At 46.0% G+C, this 25,223-nt stretch overlaps 1 protein-coding gene across 3 annotated transcripts in view; it reads left to right on the top strand.

Moving 5' to 3' along the window:
• PLEKHA1 (pleckstrin homology domain containing A1) overlaps positions 1–25,223 on the top strand; it is a 57,307-nt gene that overhangs the window by 28,965 nt on the left and 3,119 nt on the right. Inside the window, exons 5-11 of one of the 3 annotated variants that reach the window (XM_040991984.1) lie at positions 3,315–3,412; positions 8,584–8,709; positions 10,660–10,800; positions 12,154–12,222; positions 18,726–18,790; positions 20,164–20,227; positions 23,410–23,499. In XM_040991984.1, the coding sequence (XP_040847918.1) occupies positions 3,315–3,412; positions 8,584–8,709; positions 10,660–10,800; positions 12,154–12,222; positions 18,726–18,790; positions 20,164–20,227; positions 23,410–23,499 (653 nt within the window). The remainder of the gene's footprint in view (positions 1–3,314; positions 3,413–8,583; positions 8,710–10,659; positions 10,801–12,153; positions 12,223–18,725; positions 18,791–20,163; positions 20,228–23,409; positions 23,500–25,223) is intronic. The other 2 variants (XM_040991985.1, XM_040991986.1) reach the window with 2 other exon arrangements.

The raw sequence follows: 25,223 nt of genomic DNA, 5'->3' as shown, positions 1-25,223 counted from the left end.
AAGAATAAATGTTAGCCATTTACTTTGTGCCAGGTATAGTCTATTGATGCTTAGTTTTTCAAACTCTTCAAATACTGTGAGCAGATACACAAAATAGTGTGAAGGAATGAAGCTATTCTAAGAGCTCAACTTCAGCAGAAACCAAGATGAGAATTATAAAAGGATAATTTTCTGATGATTAGAAATGAAAAAAGAAAGCTATTTCTTGCATACATAATGACCTAGTGAGTTACTAACTTGCCTTAATGTACATTTATGCTATTATAATTTTTTCAGTATTCAGACAGACAGAAGAGCGGGCGTATGGCGTGTTAGCTGCCTAGAAGCTGGCTCTTATGTAGCACGTGGTCAGAGGTGCTGGACTCAGATCTGAGACCCTCACTGTGAGGGAAGTTCTGATTAGACTGCTGTCCTAGTCCCAGTTTCAAAATCCTGTGTGCTTCAGAAAGGAATTTTTCCCCTTGAGGGCTTTCATTTCCTTTTTTCTGAGTTATATTTCCCTGAGTCATATTGAAATAATTTGCTAGCAAATTATTTAAGATTTGTAGAGACTTTAAAAGTTATTCTTAAAATCGGGCCTGGTGCAGTGGCGCAGTGGTAAAGGTCCTCGCCTTGCACACCCGGGATCCCATATGGGTGCCGGTTCTAGTCCAGCAGCCCCACTTCCCATCCAGCTCCCTGCCTGTGGCCCGGGAAAGCAGTCGAGGATGGCCCAAAGCTTTGGGACCCTGCACCCGCGTGGGAGACCTGGAAGAGGCTCCTGGCTTCAGATCGGCATAGCATCGGCCGTTGCACTCACTTGGGGAGTGATTCATTGGACGGAAGATCTTCTTCTCTGTCTCTCCTCTCTGTATATCCACCTTTCCAATAAAAATAAAATAAATCTTTATGCTTTAGCACTTGGAATATTTTAAAAATAAATAAGGTGTGTATATTAAATAGCTTTTATTCTTGAGTTTATTGTAGCAGTTTGTAGACAGCTATATGTGCAAATGTGGAAGATGGACCCAATGGGTCCCTGCCACCCTGTTCCCTGACTTTGACCTGGCCCAGCACTAGCTATTGCAGTCAACTGGGGAATGAATCAGGAGATGGAAAATGTTCTCTGTGTAAATAAATCTTTCAAATTTGTCTTAAAAATTAAATTGCATATAAGCTTCCAAATGTCTTAATAAATCCATAAGGGCTTTTGTCTGCTTTCAATTTGTTCTTACTATTGTATTTGAAAGGCAGATCTGCAGAGAGGGAAGGAGAAAGAAATTGTCTGCCCACTGGTTCACTGCCCAGGTGGCCCCAGTGGCCTGAGCTAAGCCAGTTAGAAGTCAGCAGCCGGGAGGTGCTTCTAGGTCTCCCGTATGGGTGCAGGACCCAAGTGCTTGGACCATTGTCCATTGTGCCAGGCACAGTCACAAGGAACTGGATTAGAAGTGGGACAGCAGCGGCTTGGCCTGATAGTGCCACAGCCTAAGCTGTGTTAATTTTTTTCTTAAACTGAAAAGGTTTCCCTAAATGTATACTGTAGAGACATTAAAGGGAAAATGAATAGAATATTTATTTGATCAAAAATAGGAACAAAGTGAAAAGACAAATGACAGATCAGGAAAAGTGTTTTTTTTTTTTTTAAGATTTATTTATTTTTATTGTGAAGGCAGTTATACAGAGAGAAGGAGATTTAGAAAAATCTTCCATCTGCTGGTTTACTCTCCAAATGGCTCCAAGGCTGAGCCAGTCTGGATCCAGGAGCCTCTTCCGGGTCTCCCACACAGGTGCAGGGTCCCAAGGCTTTGGGCCATTCTTAACTGCTTTCCCAGGCCACAAGCAGGGAGCTGGACGGGAAGTGGAGCAGCTGTCACACAAGCCAGTGCCCGTATGGGATCCTGAGTTACAAGGCGAGGATTTAGCCATCCCACCAGGCCCTAGGGAAAATATTTGTGGTAAAACAGGAAACGTTAATAATACACACCTTGGTAAGCTAATACAAAATAAATGAACTTGGGGAAAATGTCAGAAAATAAACAACGTTCATGGCCAGAGATAACTTTAGAAGCTAATCTGTCTCAGTAATCAAATTCACGTCTTTTTTGAAGATTTTTTTTTAATTTACTTGAGAGAGTTACAGAGAGAAATAGAGGGAGGGTGAACGAGAGAGAGGAAAGAGGGAAAGAGAGCCCTTCAGGCTGCTGATTCACTCCCAGGAGGGCTCGGATGGCCAGGGATGAGCCATGAGCTGCTTCTGGGTACCCCACATAAAGGAAGGGGTCCAGGCACGCTAGCAGAGCAGTGGGGACTCAAACCAGCTCCCGTATGGGATGCCCATGTTGCAGGTGGCAGCTCTAATGCCACCCTGAAATTCACATTTGTGCAAGTTAGAATTGTCCATCTAGGAGGTGGTCGGAGAATGATGTGCTATTCAAAGTCCGTAACTACACTCCGAGAATGTTGAAAGAACCCAGAGTTTAGAAACTGTGTGAAGCAGCTGTTGAGGTGGGAGAGAAGAGGTGGTGTTGCCACAACCGACGGCTGTGGAGAAGTCCCTGGGGCACTGGGGATGGGACTCGGAGAGCCAGCACAGGGCTCTGTAAGGTACCTCAGGAGCACGGGGCGCTGAGACACTGGCCAGCGTGCGCCGCTGCTAGAGGGAAATCGGCAGGAGCAGAACCAGCCAGAATCTTCTCTCCTTCTAGTCACCCCAGTGCCTTCGCTTGACAGAATATGAGCTATGATCCCCGTTGACAAGGAAGGAATACTGTCTGCAGACGCCTACCCTCAATGTCAGAAAGCCTTTGGGCTGAAAACAAGAGCTGTGTAATTAATACAACTGCTGATAGCTGGGACTAGCAAGGGTAGCAGATGAAAGTGGACGTAGCACACATTGCCTTTCGGAGTGTCAGTAGGTTCACTCTTTTAAGAAGACAGTTTACTTGTATCTGCAGACATTTTAGGTCTGAATTCCTTTGACTTACCAAGTCTGTGTCAAGAAATTTAGCCCATAGAAGTGTTAGTCCTGTTTAGAAAAATACATATATGTGGTATTTTATCTCATTTCAAAAATGGGAGATAGCGTAGGCTTCCATAAATAGGGGATTAATGAAATGTTCTGGCTCATTTGTTATAAAAAGTAAGGCCATTAAGGAGGTAAGAACTCTCTCTGTGTGCTTGGATGATAAAACCATAATGTATTTGGTCCACTCGTGCTTTGTCAAATCCGAGAGAGTCACAGTGTTAAACCTGGCAAGGTTTTCAGCTGCTGTAAGTACGGATTTGGAGGTAAAACGTCCCATCTTTTGTGTGCTGTTTATTCTTTCTCTGAACAGTTATGAATGCAGGAATGAGGAAATACTTCCTACAAGCCAATGATCAACAGGACCTAGTGGAATGGGTAAATGTGTTGAACAAAGCTATAAAAATTACAGTAAGTATTTTAAAAATATATTTTAATTTATTTTTTAATTTGTTTGAAAGAGAGACAAGCAGAGCTCTCCCATGTACTGGTTAACAGCTTGGGTCTGGGCCAAGCTGAACCAGGCTGTGAACACCCAGACATATCCATGAGCAGGAAGCTGGAGTTGGGAATGGAGGTGGGACTTGACCCCCGGCGCTCGATGCCGGATGCGTAGTTCCCAGGCAGCCGCCGAAGCATGCCTGCCTCTACAGTGTGTGATATAGAGTCCTAGCTTGGGAATGTGGTTTTTCCTTTTCAAAGAGTACATGGAATAGACCCTTTGCTCCTCTTTGGAAGCCATAGCTGGGACAGACAGAGCAGGTGTTGCAGACAGAAGCAGGACAGGGGACCATGAAGGACTGTGAGGAACCCAGACCCTCCTCTCCTGTGGCCTCTGAACTTCTCTCACCCACAGCTTGTCTGAATTTTTTCCTTTGCGTGCTACAGCTTCGTGCTTCCAGTGTGAGGTTGTCTTTAGTTTGGTTTTCTGAAGAGCGTTAATATTCACTGATTATTCATACTTTGCAGGCCTGAAGGTTTTATTTTAGTTATCTGGAAAAGTGAGTTTTAGGGTGGTTGAGTGCCTTCCATAGGTTTCCAGCTTGTGGGTGATGGAGCCGGGAGCCCAGTCCAGGGTTTGGGTTGTAGAGAGCTCAGAGGTGCTCAAGCTGCCTCACAGCCTCCTGAACACAGAGCCCGCTCCCTGCTGCCTGTCCTGAGGCTCACCGCTGATGGGTAATGGGAAAAGAGGTTCTGTCCTGGCCCGGTCCTTCCCTGTACACATGTGCAGGTGTGCGCATGGTACCCTACCTAGGAGGATGCCACAGGAGTTCCTGACTGAGGGTCACTTTGGTCTGTTGTGCAGTTTTACTGAAGTGCAGTTACTTAATGACCCTGAAGGACTCGCTTTCAAGAGAGCGTGTTCCCTGAAAGTCAGCCCGTTGTTAGTTAGACCCCACACACCACAAAGAGTTAAATAGCTAGAGCTGTTTTCAGAGTGAAGTCAGATTTTTGGGCTTGAACCAGCACAACTTGTCGGCACATGACAGAGAGCCCACATCCCACATCTGATCTGTGTGTGCAGCAGCAGCGATTTCAGATTTGTGCAGTTTCAGAAGAGCAATTGTCCTGACTCACAGGATCGGTTCTTAAAGGTTTTAGCTCTTAACAAACGTCCCTTCTTTGAAGATGTCTTTGGAAAGACACCATCCAGTAGCTTTACTGATGTATTTATTTTTTTTTTACAGTTTGCGATAATGAGCAGCACCAGTTTGTGCCTTAAGAGAAAAAGTGGTGAATGATCTCAAGCTCTTTTTAAAAAAATCGTTTTGTGGATTTTTGAGTTGCTATGTGTAATCTGTTCACAGTAGGAAGCAGTCTGAAATAATACTAGAAGCTTTAGCTTGAAACAAACAGAATAGGGGCTGAGTTGTCTTAAAATGTGTGGACTTGTGAATAATCTTTGTGGTTTTACAGTTCTGATTTTTACACACTGAAATTTTTATGTTAAGATAAAGCCACTGGTAAATAGTAAAATACAGGTATATGTATGTGCTTATCAGTAGAGGAATTATGCCTACATTAGTAGGAATGTAGGATTGGGTATAATTACTAAAAATCAACGTTTAACTCAAGCAATGAAAAAAGTGCTCGTTTTTAAATAAGGTATGTTTCATTCATTATATTCCTTTCTAAGATTTATTTTTGTTTGACGGATTTGCAGAGGAGAGAGGGAAAGATCTTCTAACTACGGTTCACTTCCCCAGTATCTGCTGTGGCTGGAGCTGAGCCCATCTGCAGCCAGGAGCTTCTTTCTGGGTCTGCCACTTTGCCAGTCCCTGTTAATTATATACTTTAAGGAAAATCTCTGGCTGGCACGGTGGTATTGTGGACTACTAAGCCTCTGTCTGCACTGCTAGAATCCCTTATGAGCGCGAGCTCATGTCCTAGCTGCTCCACTTCTCACCCAGCTCCCTGCACGTAGCCTGGTGTTACAGTGGAGGATGGCTCAGGTTCTTGGGTTCCTGTGCCCACGTGGGAGACCCGGAGCTCTGGCTCCTGGCTTCATATTAGCTAGCTCTGGTCACTGTGGCTCTCTGGAGAGTGAACCAGTAGATGGAAGATCTTTCTCTCCCTCCTTTTCTCTGTAACTCTATCGCTCAAATAAAAAGAAAGCTTAAAAACAACAACAGTTACCACTTAAAATTTCATAAGTGACTGACATATTTAAATGTATTTATCTGAAATCTGTAATTTATCATATATTTTGGTAGGAACTGCATGTGGATTCCTTGAAAACTTAGTTTGCATATTAAATATAGGTACAGCTAAGTATTACCTGCTATGGAATCACTCTAAGCAACATTTTGGTCAAATATGTGATTTAATGATTAGCATGCTGATTGCCAAGTGATACCTGCATTTAAAGTTTTAGAAATCTGAAATTCGAATGCATTTCAAAATAGAGGTGGTTACAGGGTGGTGGGGGCGGGGACGTGATGATCATTTAATTCTTCATCATGATTTCTTTCCACCTTTGTGATTTTTAAAGATTTGTTTATTTGAAAGGCAGAAGTGTTAGGGAGGGAGAAGGGGATTGAGACCTGTGCTGTTGACTGGCTCCTCAGATCATGCCGCAGCCCAGCTGAGCCAGGCGGAAGCCAGGAGCCAGGAGCCGGGAGCCGGGAGCCGGGAGCCGAGAGCCAGGGAGCCAGGGCCTCGGGCTGCTGCCTTCCCAGGCTCTTAGGCAGGAAGCTGGACCAGAAACCAAGTGGTGGGTTTAAACTGAGCCTCTGCTCTGGGATGCCAGCGGTGATGGCTTGACTTGCTGAGCCGCAGTGCTGACCCCCAGTTCCTTCCAGTACCCGTGGCTTTCCTTGAGTCTATGTGAAGGTGGCTCAGTGGCTGCCGATTCAAATCTTCTTGCATTATGTAAGAACAGAGCAGGGATGATAATGTAGGAACTAACCCTGCAGGAAGAATTAATGATTAGCATTTCTGATTTCAAAGTGTTCCCTTAACTACTTGTTTATTTAATGACAATATAAGTATATAATGGTTTCTGGTCACTGATTAAATAGTATTCAGAGTGCGTAGGGCTAATTCCTAATTTCTTTTTCCACCATAGTTTTAATTTGAAAAATCAGTATTAGATTTTAATCTAAGAGTAATTGAAATTAGGGCGAAAACTCCACAAGATTGACCTTTTTTTTGTTAAGATGAGGTGAACTTGGGACTTTGATTCTGTTCCATGGGCCCATGCTTCCACAGTCCAGGCCTTCCACTTTGCACAGCATTCATTGATCAGCAGGCAGGTCGGCTGCTTACTCAGAGCAGGGTGGAACCCTCAGAAAGAATATATAAGATCCACAAGTTTATGCGTGGATATTTTAAGATTTATTGCTTTTGTTAGAAAGCAGGATTTACTTATTTATTTGAAAGGCAGAGTTAGAGAGAACTTCTTTCTATCTGCTGGTTCATTATCCAAATGATTGTCAGTTTGAGCCAGACCAGAATCAGCAGTTGGGAGCTTCCTCTGGGTCTTCCACATGGGGACAGGGGTCCGAATCCTTGGGCCATCTTCTCTGCTTTCCAGTAGGAAGTGGAGCAGCGCAGGCTTAGACTGTTGTCAGTGTCACAGGCAGAGGCTTAGCACACTGCGCCACAATGCAGGTCCCCACTGTAGTGTCAGTGAGAGTCTGCTGTTGTCACAATTATTGTTTGTCTATGCAGGCAATTTACCAGTGAGACAGCAAGTATTGTAGTTCCTTTAAGTGCCTCAGAATTTTGGTGTTGTATGTTAATATTTTGTTAATTTGACATTTTGATTTTTTTGGTTAGGGATTTTATTTTCTCCTGTTAATTTTGGTTAGGCTTTCAACTCTGTTGTGAAGCTGCTGGAGGTGACTGTGCCTAGTCCTGCCCTTGGGACTTGCAGAATGACGGCTGGCATGGTGCAAAGAGAAGACAGTAGCCGAAGTTGTAGTTCAGTATTGAGAACTCTAGTGGGAACAGGGACTGGAGTCTGACAGTCAGGTGTGGAACAGAGTGACACAAAGCTGGCTAGAATGTAACATCGCAAGGATCTAAATCTGTGTTCTGTTTGCTTTCCTCTCAAATGAGGTTTGCCTCCGTGCACAGCTGATGTGATGGCTGTGCGGGGACATGCTCAGTGCCTGCTGCGTGTGTGGCAACAGACCGTGCATCAAGGATGTAGGGGAAGTGGAGGCGAGGGCTGCAGGCCCAGGCAGCTGTGGGCTGATGTCAGTGATGTGGAGGCGAGGGCTGCAGGCCCAGGCAGCTGTGGGCTGATGTGGAGGCGAAGACTGCAGGTCCAGGCAGCTGTGGACTGATGTGGAGGCGAGGACTGCAGGCCCAGGCAGCTGTGGGCTGATGTGGAGGCGAGGACTGCAGGCCCAGGCAGCTGTGGGCTGATGTCAGTGATGTGGAGGCGAGGACTGCAGGCCCAGGCAGCTGTGGGCTGATGTGGAGGCGAGACCTGCAGGCCCAGGAAGCTGTGGGCTGATGTCAGTGATGTGGAGGCGAGGACTGCAGGCCCAGGCAGCTGTGGGCTGATGTGGAGGCGAGGACTGCAGGCCCAGGCAGCTGTGGGCTGATGTCAGTGATGTGGAGGCGAGGACTGCAGGCCCAGGCAGCTGTGGGCTGATGTGGAGACGAGGATTGCAGGCCCAGGCAGCTGTGGGCTGATGTCAGTGATGTGGAGGCGAGGACTGCAGGCCCAGGCAGCTGTGGGCTGATGTGGAGACGAGGATTGCAGGCCCAGGCAGCTGTGGACTGATGTGGAGGCGAGGACTGCAGACCCAGGCAGCTGTGGGCTGATGTGGAGGCGAGGACTGCAGACCCAGGCAGCTGTGGGCTGATGTTGGAGAAGTGGAGGCGAGGACTGCAGGCCCAGGCAGCTGTGGGCTGATGTGGAGGCGAGGGCTGCAGGCCCAGGCAGCTGTAGGCTGATGTGGAGGCGAGACCTGCAGGCCCAGGCAGCTGTAGGCTGATGTGGAGGCGAGGACTGCAGACCCAGGCAGCTGTGGGCTGATGTTGGGGATGTTGGGGAGTCGGGGTTGTGGAGGTGAGGGCTGCAGGCACGGCGACTGTGGGCTGATTACAGTAACTCGCCGTTTCAGGTACCAAAGCAGTCAGACGCACAGCCCAGCTCTGACACCCAGAGTTGCCAGGGCGAGTGTGGGAGGAAGCTGGTGTCTTACAGGACGGATATTGTTGGTGGTGTTCCCATTATCACGCCAACTCAGGTGAGCAACTCTCATTCTTAGTTAAGACACCTCAGCTTTACAGAGTAACACAGTACAGAGTCACTATTAAAAATATAGACGTCACAGATAAATAACAAACAGTAAATGTTTCCTCTGAGCTCTTCCTTCTGTGTACTCCCCTGCTTCAAACCCAAGAATGAAAGAGGAATTACATAGTCGATGTGACGGTAATTTCCGCTTACAGCATGAATCTTTTCCAAGTCATCAGAAGTTACTACACATAATTGTTCATGACTAGTAGTCTGCAGTGGATTTACTGTGATTTACAAATCCTGGGACCAGCATAGTAATATCGTAGGTCAGTCCTCCAGCTGTGGTATCTGCATCCCATACAGGTGCCAGTTTGTGTCCTGCCTCCTCCACTTCCCATCCAACTCTCTGCTTATAGCCTGGGAAAGCAGTGGAGAATGGGTTAGGCCTGTAGTCCCCTGCATCTACATGGGAGACCCAGAAAGAAGCTCCAGGCTCCTGGCTTCAGATCAGCTCTGGCTGTTGTGGCTATTTGGGGAGTGAACCAGTGGATGAAAGATCTTTCTTGCTGTCTCTGCTTTCTGTAAATCTGCCTTTCAAGTAAATGTAGATGCATCTTTTTAAAAATGTATAAATCCTTTGATGCATAGAATTTTTTCCTTTTTTTCTTTTACAGATAAAGCTTTGATGAACATTTTTGTAGGTTAAATTTTCTAGACATTGTTGCTACTTTAAAAGTTTTAAATTTGTATGTATTTTATTTGGAAGGCAGACTGAGAGATAAGTGTCTGATTTTCTGATTCCTGGGACTGGGCCAGGCTGAAGCCAGGAGCGGAAAGCGCAGTGCAGGTCGTCCCTAAGGGTAGCAGGAACCTGAAGCGGTCATGCGTTGCCTCCTAGGCTGTGCACTTATAGGAAGATGGGCTGGGGACTGAAATCTGAGCATTCCAGTGTGTTACATGGGCAGTGCAGTCCAGGTGGGAGCTTAAATGCTATGTGAAACAGCGGCTGTTCCTGTTGATTTTTTTAAAAAGGTTCGTTTTTATTTTTGAAAGGCAGAATTAGAGAGGGGGAGAGACAAAGAAGTCTGTAGTGGGCCCAGCGCAGTAGCCTAGCAGCTGAAGTCCTCGTCTTGTGTGCCTGGGATCCCTTATGGGCACCAGTTCATATCCAGGCTGCTCCACTTCCTTTCCAGTTCCCTGCTTGTGGTCTAAGGGGAAAGTAGGAGAGGATGGCCCAAAGTCTTGGAACCTTGCACTCACATGGGAGACCTAGAAGAAGCTCCTGGCTCCTGGCTTTGGGGCTTTGGATCAGCTCAGCTTCGGTCATTGCAGCCACTTGGGGAGTAAACTAGTGGATGGAACATCTTTCTCTCTGTCTCTCTCTTCCTCTCTGTAAATCTGACTTTCCAATAAAAATAAGTAAATCTTAAAAAAAAACAAAACAGTGCGTATCTGCTGATTGACTCCTCATATGTGGCAGTTGTCAGGACTGAGCCAGGCTGGAGCCAGCTGCTTCTGGGTCTCCCATGTGCGTGTAGGGCCCAGGCGCGTCACATGCACACGAGGGGTGAGCGTGCTTGGGACAGGTGGAGGAAGGGAAGATCTGAGAAGGGGGTACGGGCGTGCCTCTGAGCCTGGGTCATGCCTGCCAGTCACAAACATGGCTCCCCTTTTGGGGGAGACGAAATGCAAGTTACACAGTACCTCCTGTACGGCTTGAGGGGGCCAACTTCTTTGAAATCTGTAAAAATATGTCAAAGGTTACTGCCACTTAACACAGCTTTTTTTTTTTCAAAGAACTTATAAAACAAGTAAAAATTTCTGTTTTCATCAGCGATTGGAAAGTTAGAAGTGCGTTTATCACATTAATCTGTACTTGAAAATATGTTGGCACTCAGGATCACACCATGAGATGAAGCTAAGTAAGCGAAAGAATTTATTTTTTTCTTCATTTTAGAAAGAAGCAAACGAATGTGGCGAAAGTGTTGACAGGAATAATTTGAAACGGTCACAAAGCCATGTTCCGTACTTTACTCCTAAACCACACTCAGACAGTGCCATAATCAAAGCTGGGTATTGTGTAAAACAAGGAGCAGTGGTGAGTAGCTTATAAAATATGTGAAACAGGGAAAAATGAGCATGCAAATTGTTTGTTGTGTTTGTGGAAGTCCCAAAGTGAGAGATGAGCTGGGAAGGGCCTCTGGAGGTAGAATGGCCTTTATTCCAGCTCTGTTTCTCTAGTCCCTGAGTGGCTGGGTGAATTAATGTTGCTTACCACTGTCAGTTTAATTGACTTTCTAAGAGTTTACGTTAATTTCAGAGACCTTTTCTATTGATTTTCCCACACCTGAGAGTAAATCAGGAAAAGAGCCCTCTGGTGGGAGAGGGCGGGCTGGGAGAGTGGGGGAGGGCGGGCCGGGGGGCTGGGGGAGTGGGGGACTGCGGGCCCAAGCTGGGAAGAATGAGGGACAGCAGGGTGGGGTTGGGGAGTGGGGTGGGAAAGACTCCTTCATTGGTTTGGCTTTGAGCTTACCTCCATAGAAAGCTCCACGACCTTACGCTGCTCAGTGGCTCCTGTTTTCTTGTGTAAGAAAACTCATTTTGTGCAGCCTGTCAGGGATTCTTTGAAAGATGTGAAGGGGAGATGAAGCCCTTGGCACTGCGCCTCGTCCTTAGAACTCTTCCTGCACACGAGCTCCACAATGGGGACTTCTGCAGGAGTAAGCCCTTGACTGAGACTTCAGGCATTCTTACTGTGTAAACTCAATCTTGAGAATTCATGTAGAAATTAAAGTTGGAAAGTAGCAAGTGGGAATAAAGGAATACTTGAGGCTGCTGGCAGGTCTGTTCCCCTTTTTACTCTGGGGTAACCCCAGCTGCTTGTATCTGCCTGTTGGTCCTAAGCTCAGAGAGTGCTGGAGGCTGCTCTGCAATGTGCGCAGGTGGTGCTGGCTGCACTGGGGGACTCCACTCTGCATCCTTAGGGCTTTAAAGGAAAGAGTTCTTTGCTTTTTGCTCTTAAATCCAAAAAAATCATTTAGAGATGTTTTAGTACTTCCACAAAAACTGTACTTGAGAAAACATCGTATGAAGCAGCCTCCCTTGAGTGCTTTTCTTTGCTGCTGTGGACGGCCTTGTGCACCAGCAGGTGCAGCTCCTTACTGTGGTTCAGTAGCACTTCCTGTTCTTGCTCTTTGCTTCAAGGAGGGGCTAGTGAGGGAGGTGAAGTATTTAAAAATGTGAAGTCACATGATAAAAGTACACGAGGAAAGCTGAAAGCCAGCCTCCAAAAGTTGACTGTGGTGTGAGACAAAGTATCATTTATCTCAGCACCGAACGGGAGAATGGTGCTTGGTGTCTGTGACTGGATTTGTATCAGAATAATTGAGTGGTGATTAAACATCTGACATTTTTGGAAACAGAAGTCTTATGTCTGTGTTCATTTCTGTAGATGAAGAACTGGAAGAGAAGATATTTTCAGTTGGATGAAAACACAATAGGCTACTTCAAATCTGAACTGGTATGTTACTGTGTCATAATGTTTGAGATATGTTGCATTGCAGCAGATATATGTAACTGTGCTGTTAAAATCATTCTGTTTTTGAAAGGTGCCTGAATATGCACTTATTTTGTGATGCTCCTTGAATAGAAAGGTTGTATCTTCAAAGAGACCTTCTGCCTTGGAAGATCTGCGGGCTGCCTCAGCCGCTCCCCAGGGAGCAGATGTACAAGGCGGTTAACCCTTTGTATTTCTGCCCCTTCCTTGCCTGCTCTTGACATTTTATTTTTCTGATTTCAGATAGAATCTTACATTGTTTCCTGTGAGGTGCTTTTGTGTTTTCAGAAAGTGTGATCAGAGGCTGGAATTCCCTCTTTGGCTGGCATTCTTACTTGAAATACCATGAGGTGACACGAGTCTTGTTGGGTGCCTGGAATGCAGTTCTGGTCCTGTGCTTGTTGTGTGGGATCTTTTTTTATATATATATATAAGATTTTATTTATTTATTGGAAAGTCAGATACACAGAGAGGAGGAGAGACGGAGAGGATGATCTTCCGTCCGATGATTGACTCCCCAAGTGACCGCAACGGTCGATGCTATGCCGATCCGAAGCCAGGATCCAGGAATCCCACACAGGTATCCCACACAGGTGCAGGGTCCCAGAGCCCTGGGCCGTCCTCGACTGCTTTCCCAGGCCACAAGCAGGGAGCTGGATGGGAAGTGGAGCTGCCAGGATTAGAACCGGCGCCCATATGGGATCCCGGCGTGTTGAAGGCGAGGACTTTAGCTTCTAGGCCACGCCGCCGGGCCCACGTTCCCCGTGTGGGATCTTTGAGAGGACTTTGTTAGGAGGTACTGAACTGCACAGGTGGCAGTGTGCTGTGTTTCTGTGTTCCAGGGCCACTGGCTATGTGTGGCGGCTAAGCCCTGAGCATGTGGTTAGTACAAGTGAGGAACTCGTGCATGTTAAATCCAAGACCGATTTCTTTTTTACTGTAGTTTCATGTCAGTAATGGCTGCTGTGTTGGACAGTGGGCCACTGAGAATAGGAAGCCATTAGTTTGAGGGTCACCTCAAGGGTAGAGGGGGCAGCCAGTGCGACCTGCTGTGTAGGCTGGAGGTGTGCTGATTTTGGTATAAATTTTGTTTTCAGGATACATGAAAAATTGGATATGGAAAATGTGAATAGGACACTAAATTTTTTTTTGTAAAATAAGCTTGTATTTTTAATTCCATTTTTTCTTTATTGATTACATTGTATTATGAGACATAGTTCTATAGGTACTGGGATTCCCCATACCCCTTCCCTAACCCTCCCCCTATGGTGGATTCCTCCACCTTGTTGTGTAACCACAGTTCAAGTTCAGTTGAGATTCCTTCATTGTAAGCATATACCAGGCATAGAGTCCAGCATCTTATTGTCCAGATAAGTTCATCCGCTTCTTGGGGAGACCTTCTCTGGTCTGAAGGTAGGGCCAAAAGAGTAAAATCCCGATCAATTAAAAGCCCCATCAGCAACAATATATATCGTTATGGAGTTAATTGACATAGTGTTGAGTAAACAATATGTTAAAATTACATGTAAGTTCTTGACAACCTCCTGTGACTATTTCAACGACATTTTAACAATTGAGGTGCATAACAGCTTTAGGGGGTTTATGCAGAGAAATCTTTCATACCTTGGTGGGGAGTACTTGTTCTTTGTGTTCTACCTAGTAGGGTATGTGTGAGTCCATGCTGACCAATCTTTCCTTGTTGTTCTCTGCTTATCTATTCCAATTTGTGTGTGTGTGTGTGTGTGTGTGTGTGTGTGTGTGTGTGTGTTTGGGGGGTGGGGCTCTGGAGCGACCCTGATGGTCATTGCAGAGGGTGGGGACCCAGAGTTGGAACTATGTAAGGACCCATAGGAAGTTTACTGTTCTTCTGATTCTGAGGACCACTCAGGGTTCCTGGCTGTTGTTCCGATGACCTTGGATCCTATGAGGAAGGATTCGGGCTTCTTCCAACCCATGTAGTAGGTCCAAAAGCGGGGAGGGATATCCTCTGAGTTCTCGGCCTCCGAAGGCATTCCAGTTCCTGTGTTTTCTTTGGCAGTTGGGATGTAGTCCTTGGTGCCCGTACTGATAGTCCTTGGTGGGGATCCGGGAGTCTCCAGGGTTGGGATACAAGCCTCCTCCTGTCCCCCTGCTCCACTCTGGGCCCTCCCCCATTCTGTGCATATGACCTCCTGTTAATAGGTTGTCAGGGTCACTCGTGATTCCCCCTGTATGTCTTTGTAGTTTTTACTATTGTCTAATGCTGTTTTGAATCTATTGTCTATAAGTTTTGATTTAATTCCATTTTTTACATACTTTTTGAAGTACCATGGTATTGATGTAACTTTTAGTTACATGATATAAGAATAAATATATTAATACATACATTATTAACGTTTTTCTACCTGTCTTTGTGCCCTGAAAGAGACCTGGACTTTGTGGAGAAATAGCACGTTCGAGATGCTCAGAGCAGTGAGAGACGGGTGTGTGATGAACTGTTGTGTCAGGAAGTGAGGAAATGCCCACAGAGTGACAGGGACACATAAAAAGGCCCAGTAGCGCTTTGAAAACATCTCCCATTGCCAAATCCAGGTACCAAAATGGTCCTAATACAAGACAGCCACTGAGTAAGCTAAGAACTCATGAGCCCATACAGACACAAGTGAATAATTTAAAAAATACGTTTATTTATTTTTATTGGAAAGGTAGATTTTGCAGAGGAGAGACAGAGTGGAAGATCTTCCATCTGCTGGTTTACTCCACAAGTGGCCCCAAGAGCAGAAGCCGAGAGCCAGGGTCTTCCGTGTCTCTCACAAGGGTGCAGGGTCCCAAGGCTTTGGGCCGTCCTCTAATGCTTTCCCAGGCCACAAGCAGAGGGCTGGATGAGACATGAACCAGTGAACATATGGGATCCTGGTACATGCAAGGCAAAGGATTTTAGTCACTAGGCTACCGTGCCAGGCCCACAAATAAATAATTTAGTGGTGAATTATTTACGTATGTCTGATGAGGTACCTGGTATTCACATAGTTGCTGAATACCTGCCTGCAAAATCTATACAAAGTACACAGGGGAAAGGGTTCTTTGTGGTGAAGCAGCCTGCTAGATAACACTTTGACTAGGTGGTCAGATGTCTGAGATGAACTTCACCTGTGATGTGATAGGTTCACAGCAGCTCCGACGTGGCGGGATATCGTGGGTGGACTGCACAGCGTGCTAAGACTGCACGGCGTGCTAATACTGCACAGCATGTGTGGATTATACAGCGTGCATGGACTGCACAGCGTGCGTGGACTGCGCAGCGTGCGTGGACTGTGCAGTGTGCTAGTCCTGCCCCCGGTGCAGTCTGAGTCCAAGTGCAAGGAAGTGTTGGGAGGGACATTCTGCAAAGTAACTGCTTTGTCATCTTCAGAAGTGTGAAGATTATGAAAATTAAAACCAAAGGAAAGAAAGATGTGAGATAAACAGAAGAAATCATGATTCTGAATTTGCTGTAATAGAAGCCATTTTGAGGAGTTTTCTTTTATATTTGTATTGTGATTATTTAAGAGCATGGTCTTGTAGAAGCAGTCACTGAAGAATTCATAGGGACTGTGGTCCAGGTCAGAAGATAACTGAAATGGTTCAGGATAATTAATTATTTGTGCTGTTTTTTCATGCTTTATATAAATTTGGATTGTCCCAAAGTTTTAAGGGTCAGAAAAAATTAAGTAGAAAATATTTTAAAAAAGAAAGATCTATTTGTCATTTGAAAGGCAAGGCAGAATTACACATAGAGGAGAGTCAGATTGGCCTTCCCGCTCTGTCCACGGTGGCCAGAAGCGCTGCCCTGAAGCGCCTTCCTCCAGCCTCACCACGAGTGAAGAGGCCCGAGGACTCGAGCCATTCTTTGCTGCTTTCCCAGGTCATAAGCAAGAAACTGGTTTAGAAGAGGAGCAGCCAGAACTCCGACAGTGTCCACGTGGCATCCTGGCACGGTAGGCATAGGCCTTGCCTACTGTGCCATAGTCCTGGCCCTGGAAAAAACTTAGAAAAGATATTCAACATTATTAATTATTAGAGAAATGCAAATTAAAACTTCTTTGGGTGAGCAGTGTTATGTCTTAGCAGCTGAAGCTGCTGCCTGGGATGCCCGCATCTTGAATCAAAGGTTTTGGCCCCTGTGCTTCCTCCAGTCCACCTTCCTGCTGATGGACACAGGAGGTGGAAGGTAATGGCTGGAGTGTTGAGGTCCCTGCCTGCCACAAGGGAGACCCTGTTGGAGTTCTGGTCTCTCGGCTCTGGTCTGGCCCAGCTCTGGCTGTAGCAGGCATTTAGTAGTGAACCAGCAGATCCAAGACTGCTTTCCTTTCCAGCACACCTGCCTTCTACCTTTCAAATGGATAAAAATAAACACACATAAAAGAAAAATGTTTGTTCCCAGCATGATAGCCTCGTGGCTAAATCCTTGCCTTTCATGTCCCAGGCTCCCCGTGGGCACCAGTTTGTGTCCCAGCTGCTCCATTTCCCATCCACTTCCCTGTTTTTTACCTGAGAAGGCAGTCGAAGATGGCTCAAAGCCTTGAGTACCTGCACCTGCGTGGGAGGCTCTGAAGAAGCTCCTGGCTCCTGATCGGCTCAGCTCTGGCTACTTGCGACCACTTGGGGAATAAACCAGTAGACGGAAGATCTCGGAAGATCTTTTGTCTCTCTCCTTCTCTCTGTAAATCTGACTTTCCAATAAAAAGTAAAAGATAATTTTTTTCAAAAATCTACACTGAAGCTTTACACAGTGGCAGTATGCAGCGGAAGGGTTTATCAGAGGCGTGATTATATTGATTGCAAATGATTCCTAGAAAGGTTCTCAGTTATGAGCAGGTGGTTGAGTGAAGAAGCCAGCTGACCTTCTGAATAGCACGCCGTGAGTGGCAGGGACTGATTTCAGAGCTGGGACGAGAGAGAACAAGCCGAGACAAGTGCATCTGTTTTTGCCAGAAAACAATGGAGTAGCTTGGACACGGTGGGAAGATGTCCGTAGAGGGGTTCCCAGGGACCGAAGCTCGGACGATTCAGGCAAGAAATAATATTGGTAATAAATTGTTTCCCATAGACGAAAATGAGTCACTTATACATAGATGAAGAAGGAGTTCTCTTTGGAGTAAAACTCCAGTTTAATAATTCGTGCAAGACTTCTGCAGTAAAGAGAGGATGAGACATGACAGCTGAGCACAAGACGTGATCCTGCGTGGAGCAGCGTGTGCGTAGAGGGGAGGACGCTGTCACGTCCACGCAGAGGCTCTGCCACTTACTGCTGCGCTGTGATTGTCAGAAGGACCGTCCTTAGTGCTGCAGTCCAGAACAGTTTGCCCTCAACCATTTCAGCCTGGAAGAAAATGTGTTCATTCCCATGAACGTGACAGATAGGCGCAGAGGGCAGGTTAACACCTCAACAGACCAGGTACAAGGTCTGTAAGTTCTTGGTATTGTTCTGGTGTGTCTTGCATAGTCCGAAATTATTTCAAAATGATAACATTTTATAAAACTTCAAAAACCTGTGGTTTAGTATAAAATCATTCTGTTGTGATTTATAAAATATAAGATAATGTTGTGTCTTGAGCTAATTCAGTAAAATAGGGATCTAGTGTTTCATGGAATGTGTCCTACAAATATATTATGAATGAATTTTTTTGCATCCTTTCATCTTGTATATAATGTCTTAGAACGTAAGGTGAAATCCTTAACATGCTGCATCCTTGCTTTCCTCAGATGGATACATGGATGTGTGCTGTGGCGTTGTGAGCACTGTGAGCTAGCCATGTAAAACCAAGCGGATCAGCCAGGTGTTTGGCAAGGCAGTTACATGCAAGCGAGGATGCCTGGCTTCTCTACCTGGCTCCAGTTTCTGGCTTTGGCTGCCTGCGAATGCAGAGCCTGAGAGGCAGGGTCGGGAGTCGGGAGTGGGGGGCTCAGGGGGCTCAGGGGCTGGGGTCTAGTGCCCGTGTGGGAGGCCTGCCCTGAGTCCCTGGCTCCCTGCTTTGCATCTCCACCACCATAGGCATTTGGCCAGTGAATCAGCAAATGGGATCGGTCTGTCAGTCAGACAAATAAAATGTAATCATAGGAAGAGGTAGTAGATACGCCAGCACTGAGTTTAAGTTCAGGAAGAGTTCATGTCTTACTGAATTTGTAAAACAATGTTAAAAGTTAAAGACGCTGGTTAGTCCCTGCATCCTAGAGGAAGTAGTACCCGTGGTACACAGGGTCCATTGCAGAGACTAGCGGTTAATGGCTTTTCATAAGCTGTGCTGCCTTTCAGGCCAGAAACCTTGTGTCAGACAACAGTGTGTAGTTCAGACCACGTGGGCTGTTCTGACTGAGGAGTTTTTAAAGGTACATCACTCTCCTCGATAGGCTTCAAGAAGAAACCATCACTTTCACATTCATTTACAGGTAAACATTTAACCCTTGCAAGAATTTTAAGAATAAGTGTCCACTTTGTCTGTTGCCAGGAAAAGGAACCTCTGCGTGTGATACCGCTTAAAGATGTTCATAAGGTCCAGGAATGCAAGCAAAGGTAAGGCCCAGCTCTGACCTCCAGTCCTGCCCAGCTCTGACCTCCAGCCCCCCCAGCTCTGACCTCCAGTCCTGCCCAGCTCTGACCTCCAACCCCCCCAGCTCTGACCTCCAGCCCCCCCAGCTCTGACCGCCAGCCCCCCCAGCTCTGACCTCCAGTCCTGCCCAGCTCTGACCTGCAGCCCCCCCAGCTCTGACCTGCAGCCCCCCCAGCTCTGACCTGCAGCCCTGCCCAGCTCTGACCTGCAGCTCCCCCAGCTCTGACCTGCAGCCCCCCCAGCTCTGACCTCCAGCCCCCCCAGCTCTGACCTGCAGCCCTGCCCAGCTCTGACCTCCAGCCCCCCCAGCTCTGACCTCCAGCCCCCCCAGCTCTGACCTCCAGCCCCCCCAGCTCTGACCTGCAGCCCCCCCAGCTCTGACCTGCAGCCCCCCCAGCTCTGACCTGCAGCCCTGCCCAGCTCTGACCTGCAGCTCCCCCAGCTCTGACCTGCAGCCCCCCCAGCTCTGACCTCCAGCCCCCCCCAGCTCTGACCTGCAGCCCTGCCCAGCTCTGACCTGCAGCCCCCCCAGCTCTGACCTCCAGCCCCCCCAGCTCTGACCTCCAGCGCCCCCAGCTCTGACCTGCAGCCCTGCCCAGCTCTGACCTCCAGCCCCCCCAGCTCTGACCTGCAGCCCTGCCCAGCTCTGACCTGCAGCCCCCCCAGCTCTGACCTCCAGCCCTGCCAAGCTCTGACCTGCAGCCCCCCCAGCTCTGACCTCCAGCCCAGCTCTGACCTCCAGCCCCCCCAGCTCTGACCTGCAGCCCCCCCAGCAGACGCACAACAGAGACACAGCAGACGTGACCGTGTGCTCAGTGCGCTAACAACTGTGTTTTCCTGAAGTGATTCTAGGATTAAGCTTTTTTTGTAATTGAAATATGTTAGATGTTGAAATATTGCCACTTGAACTTAATTGGAAAGTAGGAAACAGAATTGATCCTTTATTTGGAAACTAAACCTTTGTAAATACCTTATTAGCAACAGGGGAAAAATTAGTATGAAGCAGTCATGCTGCCAGGTTTGCTGAATGTGTTCGTTATTGTAGTGTTTCAGTGACGCGGCAGAATAGAACTTCATAGGAGAATGCATAAGCTGTGCAGCTGTTTCCTCAAGGAAACGAATACTTTGCAGTTAAAAACTCAGAGCTTTAAAACTGTTTGTGAGCCTCTTCTAAAGCTGTAAATACACAAATGAAACAGTGCAAAAATAAAGGATACTTTGATTTTGTTTAATCTATGTCTTATCTGTTATTGGTACAACCGTGTGATAAATAAATAAACAAAAACTATCAAATAACTGCTGCAAGGTCTAATTGGATAATTTCCTTTCCTAACAGTGACATAATGATGAGGGATAACCTCTTCGAAATTGTAACAACATCGCGAACTTTCTATGTGCAGGTAAGATACTGTCTGGAGGATGTAGAGCCAGTCCACTAATGCTTTTGAGATGAGGTAAACACACAGGAACCTTTTGCTTCTAAGGTTTAAAAAATATGACAGCCATCTCACCACATAATAAAACCATGTTGTGTATGGAATCATCAGAAAGTTATTTGTTCAGGAATTCTTTGTTCTGAGTAACATGAAATAGAGACAGATAATATTTGGGCAAAGGAAGATGCTATTTTAATTGTATTCCTTCCCTGGGATTGTTGTTGGTGCACAGGCTTTAGAATTTTGATTTTCCAATATTTCCATTTGTTGGGAGTTTGTAAATATATGTGTGTGTATAAAGATTTATATATTCTTATTTGAAAGGCAGATTTACAGAGAGAGAGAGAGATAGAGAGCGTCCCTCCGCTGGCTCACTCCCCACAGATGGGCTGATCTGAAGGCAGGAGCCTCCTCCAGGTCTCCCATGTGGGTGCAGGGTCCCAAGGCTTTGGGTCAGCGTCTGATGCTTTCCCAGGCCACCAGCAGGGAGCTGGATGGGAAGTGGAGCTGTCAGGAATAGTGTCAGCCAGTGCTAGTAGGCAGAGGATTAGCCCAGTGAGTCACTGTGCTGGCCCCTTTTTGGTCATTGGCATTCTGTATTTGAGTTTAAATTTGTGTTTACTATATGAGTTATTCAAGTGTTAAGTTTTCGAAGGAACACCTGTAAGGTGTGGGTATCTGGCCTAGCAGCTGATGCCCGTGTCCGCGTAAGGATACTTGGGCTAGTCGTGCAGTTCCGTCTGTGGACCCTGGCGGGTGGCGGTGAGGGCTCAGCTAGCTGCGTGTTTGCCATCCACAACGGAGACCTGCGCTGAGTTCCCAGCTCTGGCCGCCTTACCTGGGAGCATTTTCTATACGTCTCAGAAAAATAAATCAAACAGATAGCAGCAACAATAACAAAGAAAATGCTTTTATGAAAGTTATATATGCTTATCGCAGAAAAATATTAAGAAAGTAGTCATGATGTTCGCAGTCAGGCAGCCGTGCTTCCTGATTTCATTGTCACCTTTATCAGGTCGTGTCAGGTCACATGAAGTGAGTTGTGTTGTTAAATCCTGTTGGTTTCATCACTGTGCAGTTGCCTCTCATGTCATTAAAAGGTCCCCGAAAAGCTTTCAGCACTGCCCTGTACTACGTCAGATGGATATTGCACAGGCAGCTGCTTCTTATTGTGTTACTGAACATTTATTGTTTTTGTACTTTTTCTGTGTTAAATAATGATGGTGAGGAGAATCTTTGTACATAAATTTACCTGGATTTTTTATTTAGGATAAGTTTCCAGATTGAGACTGTCAGGTTATGAACGTGCTCACTGGGCCATGTCGGTTTTTAGGATGGTATTGAGTCTTTTCTTTTAAAAAGTCTTCATTAGTGTCATTGGTTTAAAAATATTATGCTGTATCTTTAAGATGTTTGGACTTTTAGAGACTAGAAACTGGTTAGGCTTCTATTTAGAAGTAGGTCTAAGTTACTTGAAATAAGAGAGTCTAGAATTTTAGGCTGTGAAAGTAAGGATTGGTAATTCTGGATCTATTTTGGACCATGTTTAATAGAATTAATTTCATAGGAAGGTTTTTGAAAGTTGTATATATTTTCGTTTTATTTAAAAGCAGGTAGGCAGAGATGTGTATGCTGCCTGCAGTAGCTCAGGCTGGAGGCTGGCACCCAGTCCTGGTCTCCCACTGCTGTTGCCTTCCACAGTGTGGTAGCAGAAAGCAGGACTCCCAAGCCTAGTGGGGACCTGACCACTTGTGTAGCGGTGGGCTTCTTAACCCGGCCCACTCACTCTGCCCCTAATATGGCTTCAGAACCTCATTGGAACCTTGGCCCAATAAAAGAATCTGACACTTTGGACTATGGCTACTAGTATTTTTCTAGGGCTTTAACATACTAATAGAAATTATCTTTAGAAAAAGTGTGGGCCCAGCGCGATGGCTCAGTGGTTAAGGTCCTCGCCTTGCACGCCCAGGATCCCATATGGGCGCTGGTTCTAGTCCTGGCAGCCCCGCTTCCCAGCCAGCTCCCTGCCTGTGGCCCGGGAAAGCAGTCCCAAAATCAGGCCCAAAGCTTTGGGACCCTGCACCCGCGTGGGATTCTCCTGGCTTCGGATCGGCATAGCATCGGCCGTTGCGCTCACTTGGGGAGTGAGTCATCGGACGGAAGATCTTCCTCTCTGTCTCTCCTCTCTGTATATCCGCCTTTCCAATAAAAAATAAAATAAATCTTAAAAAAAAAGAAAGAAAAATAGTGTGTAAAATGATGTCAAAAATAGTCTTATGGCTGATTCAGTCTCGCAGTTGATAGAAGAAAATAGGATCTTTCATTATTATTTCCCTTCTCCTTTTTTCTCTCTGAAAGTTCTTACTGACATTTTTGTTGTTTCTGATCTTAAAACATTTAAGTGGCAAACATATTAATTTAGCCACCAAGACAGGGTTTTCTTTTTTTCCATTTTTTATTGTATTTTTGACAATCTTTACATAGTTGATTAGGGTAAAAAGGTTCAAAGGCTACAGGAAAGTGGGTAAGACTATTATTTCCATGTTGTCTCCTTCATGTATCTGAGGTAAAGGGGAATATTGAGGGAGAAGCCCCACCCAGTCTCCCACCCTCCCCAGGTCCCTGATGTAGGGCATGCTCCGAGGTTCCTGCTCAAGTGGTTCTGACAGTTCACCAGTTATGAATCGCTGCCAGTCTTGCCACTCCAAGCACTATGAGGTCTTTGAAGAATTCACTGGTTGATATAGTCCATCATAGACAAGACAGGGTTTTTAAAAGGATGTACAGGGGCAGGTGTTTGGCACAGTGATTTGGTTGCCATTTGAAACACAGCTTCTGTGTTAGAGTGCCTGGTTCAAGTCCGTCCTCCGTTGGCTGTTGGCTTCAGCCTGGCCCAGCCTCAGCTGTTGCAGGCATTTGGGAAATAACCTGCAAGTGAAGATCTCTGCGTCTGTCTCCCAACCTTTTAAATAAAATGAAAATTAATACATTTTTTTTTTCAAAGTAATGTCTAAAATCTTGGAAATCATTATGTTAGAACAGTTTTACTGCAGACAGTGTAAGTTACCAAGATAACTTCATTGGCTTCATGGAAGTGGAAGATGATTTTGAAGCCCCACGGGGTGAATGGTCCCTCTGTCTTTCAGGCCGACAGTCCCGAGGAGATGCACAGCTGGATCAAGGCGGTCTCCGGGGCCATCGTGGCCCAGCGTGGGCCCGGCAGATCGGCCACTGCTGTATGTCTGCTGCTCGCTGGGGTGACACTCCCTTGGGTCTTCCCATCCTGCCAAGTGTTTTCCTATCCTCCACCCCCTAATCCTTCCAGTCTCTTTTTTTCTTGAGATCTATTTGCATGTTGACGTTCATACCAATTGGACTTGCAGAAAATAATGCATTTCTAATTTAATGCTTCTTTGTAGTGTTACGTGTCCGTAACTTTCTGTGCACTGTCTAGTGGTAAATGCACTGACAGGGCAACTGAAGAACAAAACATTTCCTTGCTTTGTTTTAGACATTCTTACTTATTGGCAGATCTAGATTTGATTAATTTGTCAGATTCTCAGTATGGTTTGTGGCCTGACTGACTGCTGTGTGACTCAGTCCCTTCCGTATCTGTTCTCGTTTCAGCTGGGCCGTTTTTACTTACTAGTGCCGGAAGGTCACTGCACAGCCGGAGCCTCGGCAGTGTCGGGTTCCCAGTTCATGTTTTCACTGTCATTTCCCGATGGGTTGATGTGAAAACCTGCTCTGGAAAACTGCCCTGGCATTCTACTCAGAAGTAGTAAAAAAAAAAATTGTGTGTGTGTTTATTTTGTCATGTTCAGGTGTATTGTAGGAGTTAGCTTTGGCTTTGTTAATGTGTTGGCAACTGGTCTCTGATCTGAAACTATACCTTTCTGCTTGAGAAGTGAAAAATTGTAAAGTGTCTTAAGATTTCAGCCACAGAAAGTAGTCTAACAGTTAATATGATGAAGTTTTGTAGTCAGGATTCCTTGTGAATGCTCGGTCTGCGTCTCTGCTGTTTGTCCTGGGCTGGTGCTGTGACGTCACTGGCTTTTACTCGTGTCCCGGCAGGGATACGTACAGATGTGTAAACAGAAGCTCGTTTCTCATTTTAGTCAGGCTGGTTATACCTCCTAGCAGGAAGTCCCTTTCCTAGCTAATCACTTTGTCACTGCAGATATCTTACGTGACTCTTCCAGCAGTCAGGCATGAGACTCTGCAAAAACCATGCCTGTTGGGAAGGGCAGGTTGGCGAAGGGCGTCTGTGTTCCGTGCTTTGTGGTGGGGCGCCTTGGGCTGTCAGCACGACGTTCTCTTTTCCTGCCTCTGCCCAGTGTAGGGTAACTCTAACCTCGGCTTTGCACTGTGTTCCAGATGCGGCAGGCCAGAAGGCTGTCAAACCCTTGTATACAGAGGTACACCTCAAGAGCTGGCGACTGCAGCACGTATGTGGGCGCTCACGCCAACGAGCCTTCTTAGGAGAGGGCCCGGACTTACTCACTACTCACAACCCATCCTAGAAACTGCCTTCTGCAGTTACCATAACTGATTTTGTCAACACTAACACAAACGATTTCACTACAGTCATCCGGTTGGATATGTGTATTTACAAAAATTATAATAAAGATACAACGTACTAATGGAAAGAGACATTCAGCTAACTTCTGAAAATTAACATACTGAGTTAGTACAAGGGTTTTGATTCCTGTGTCTCATATATTTTTAGCTTTTCTATTTTATAACACCTGAAATGTTCTTTTGTTTAATAATATATTCAGACCCACACATGCATATGCATTAAATAAAATATGCATTCCTATAATTTGTATGGCATTTTAGATCTCTGACAAAACTTAGCTATGTAATAGTATTTTGGTAATTTGTACCACTTTGCTATCTTCAGTAAATGTTAGTAAGCTTGGAACTACATAGCGAAACATTTAGAATGGTCAAATTT

Source organism: Ochotona curzoniae, unplaced genomic scaffold (genome assembly GCF_017591425.1).
Source record: "Ochotona curzoniae isolate NIBS_2020 unplaced genomic scaffold, NIBS_Ocur_1.0 contig_66, whole genome shotgun sequence".
Taxonomy (NCBI): Eukaryota; Metazoa; Chordata; class Mammalia; order Lagomorpha; family Ochotonidae; genus Ochotona; species Ochotona curzoniae.
Note: the sequence above shows the minus strand (reverse complement) of the source record. Positions and strands in the feature narration are given on the sequence as shown.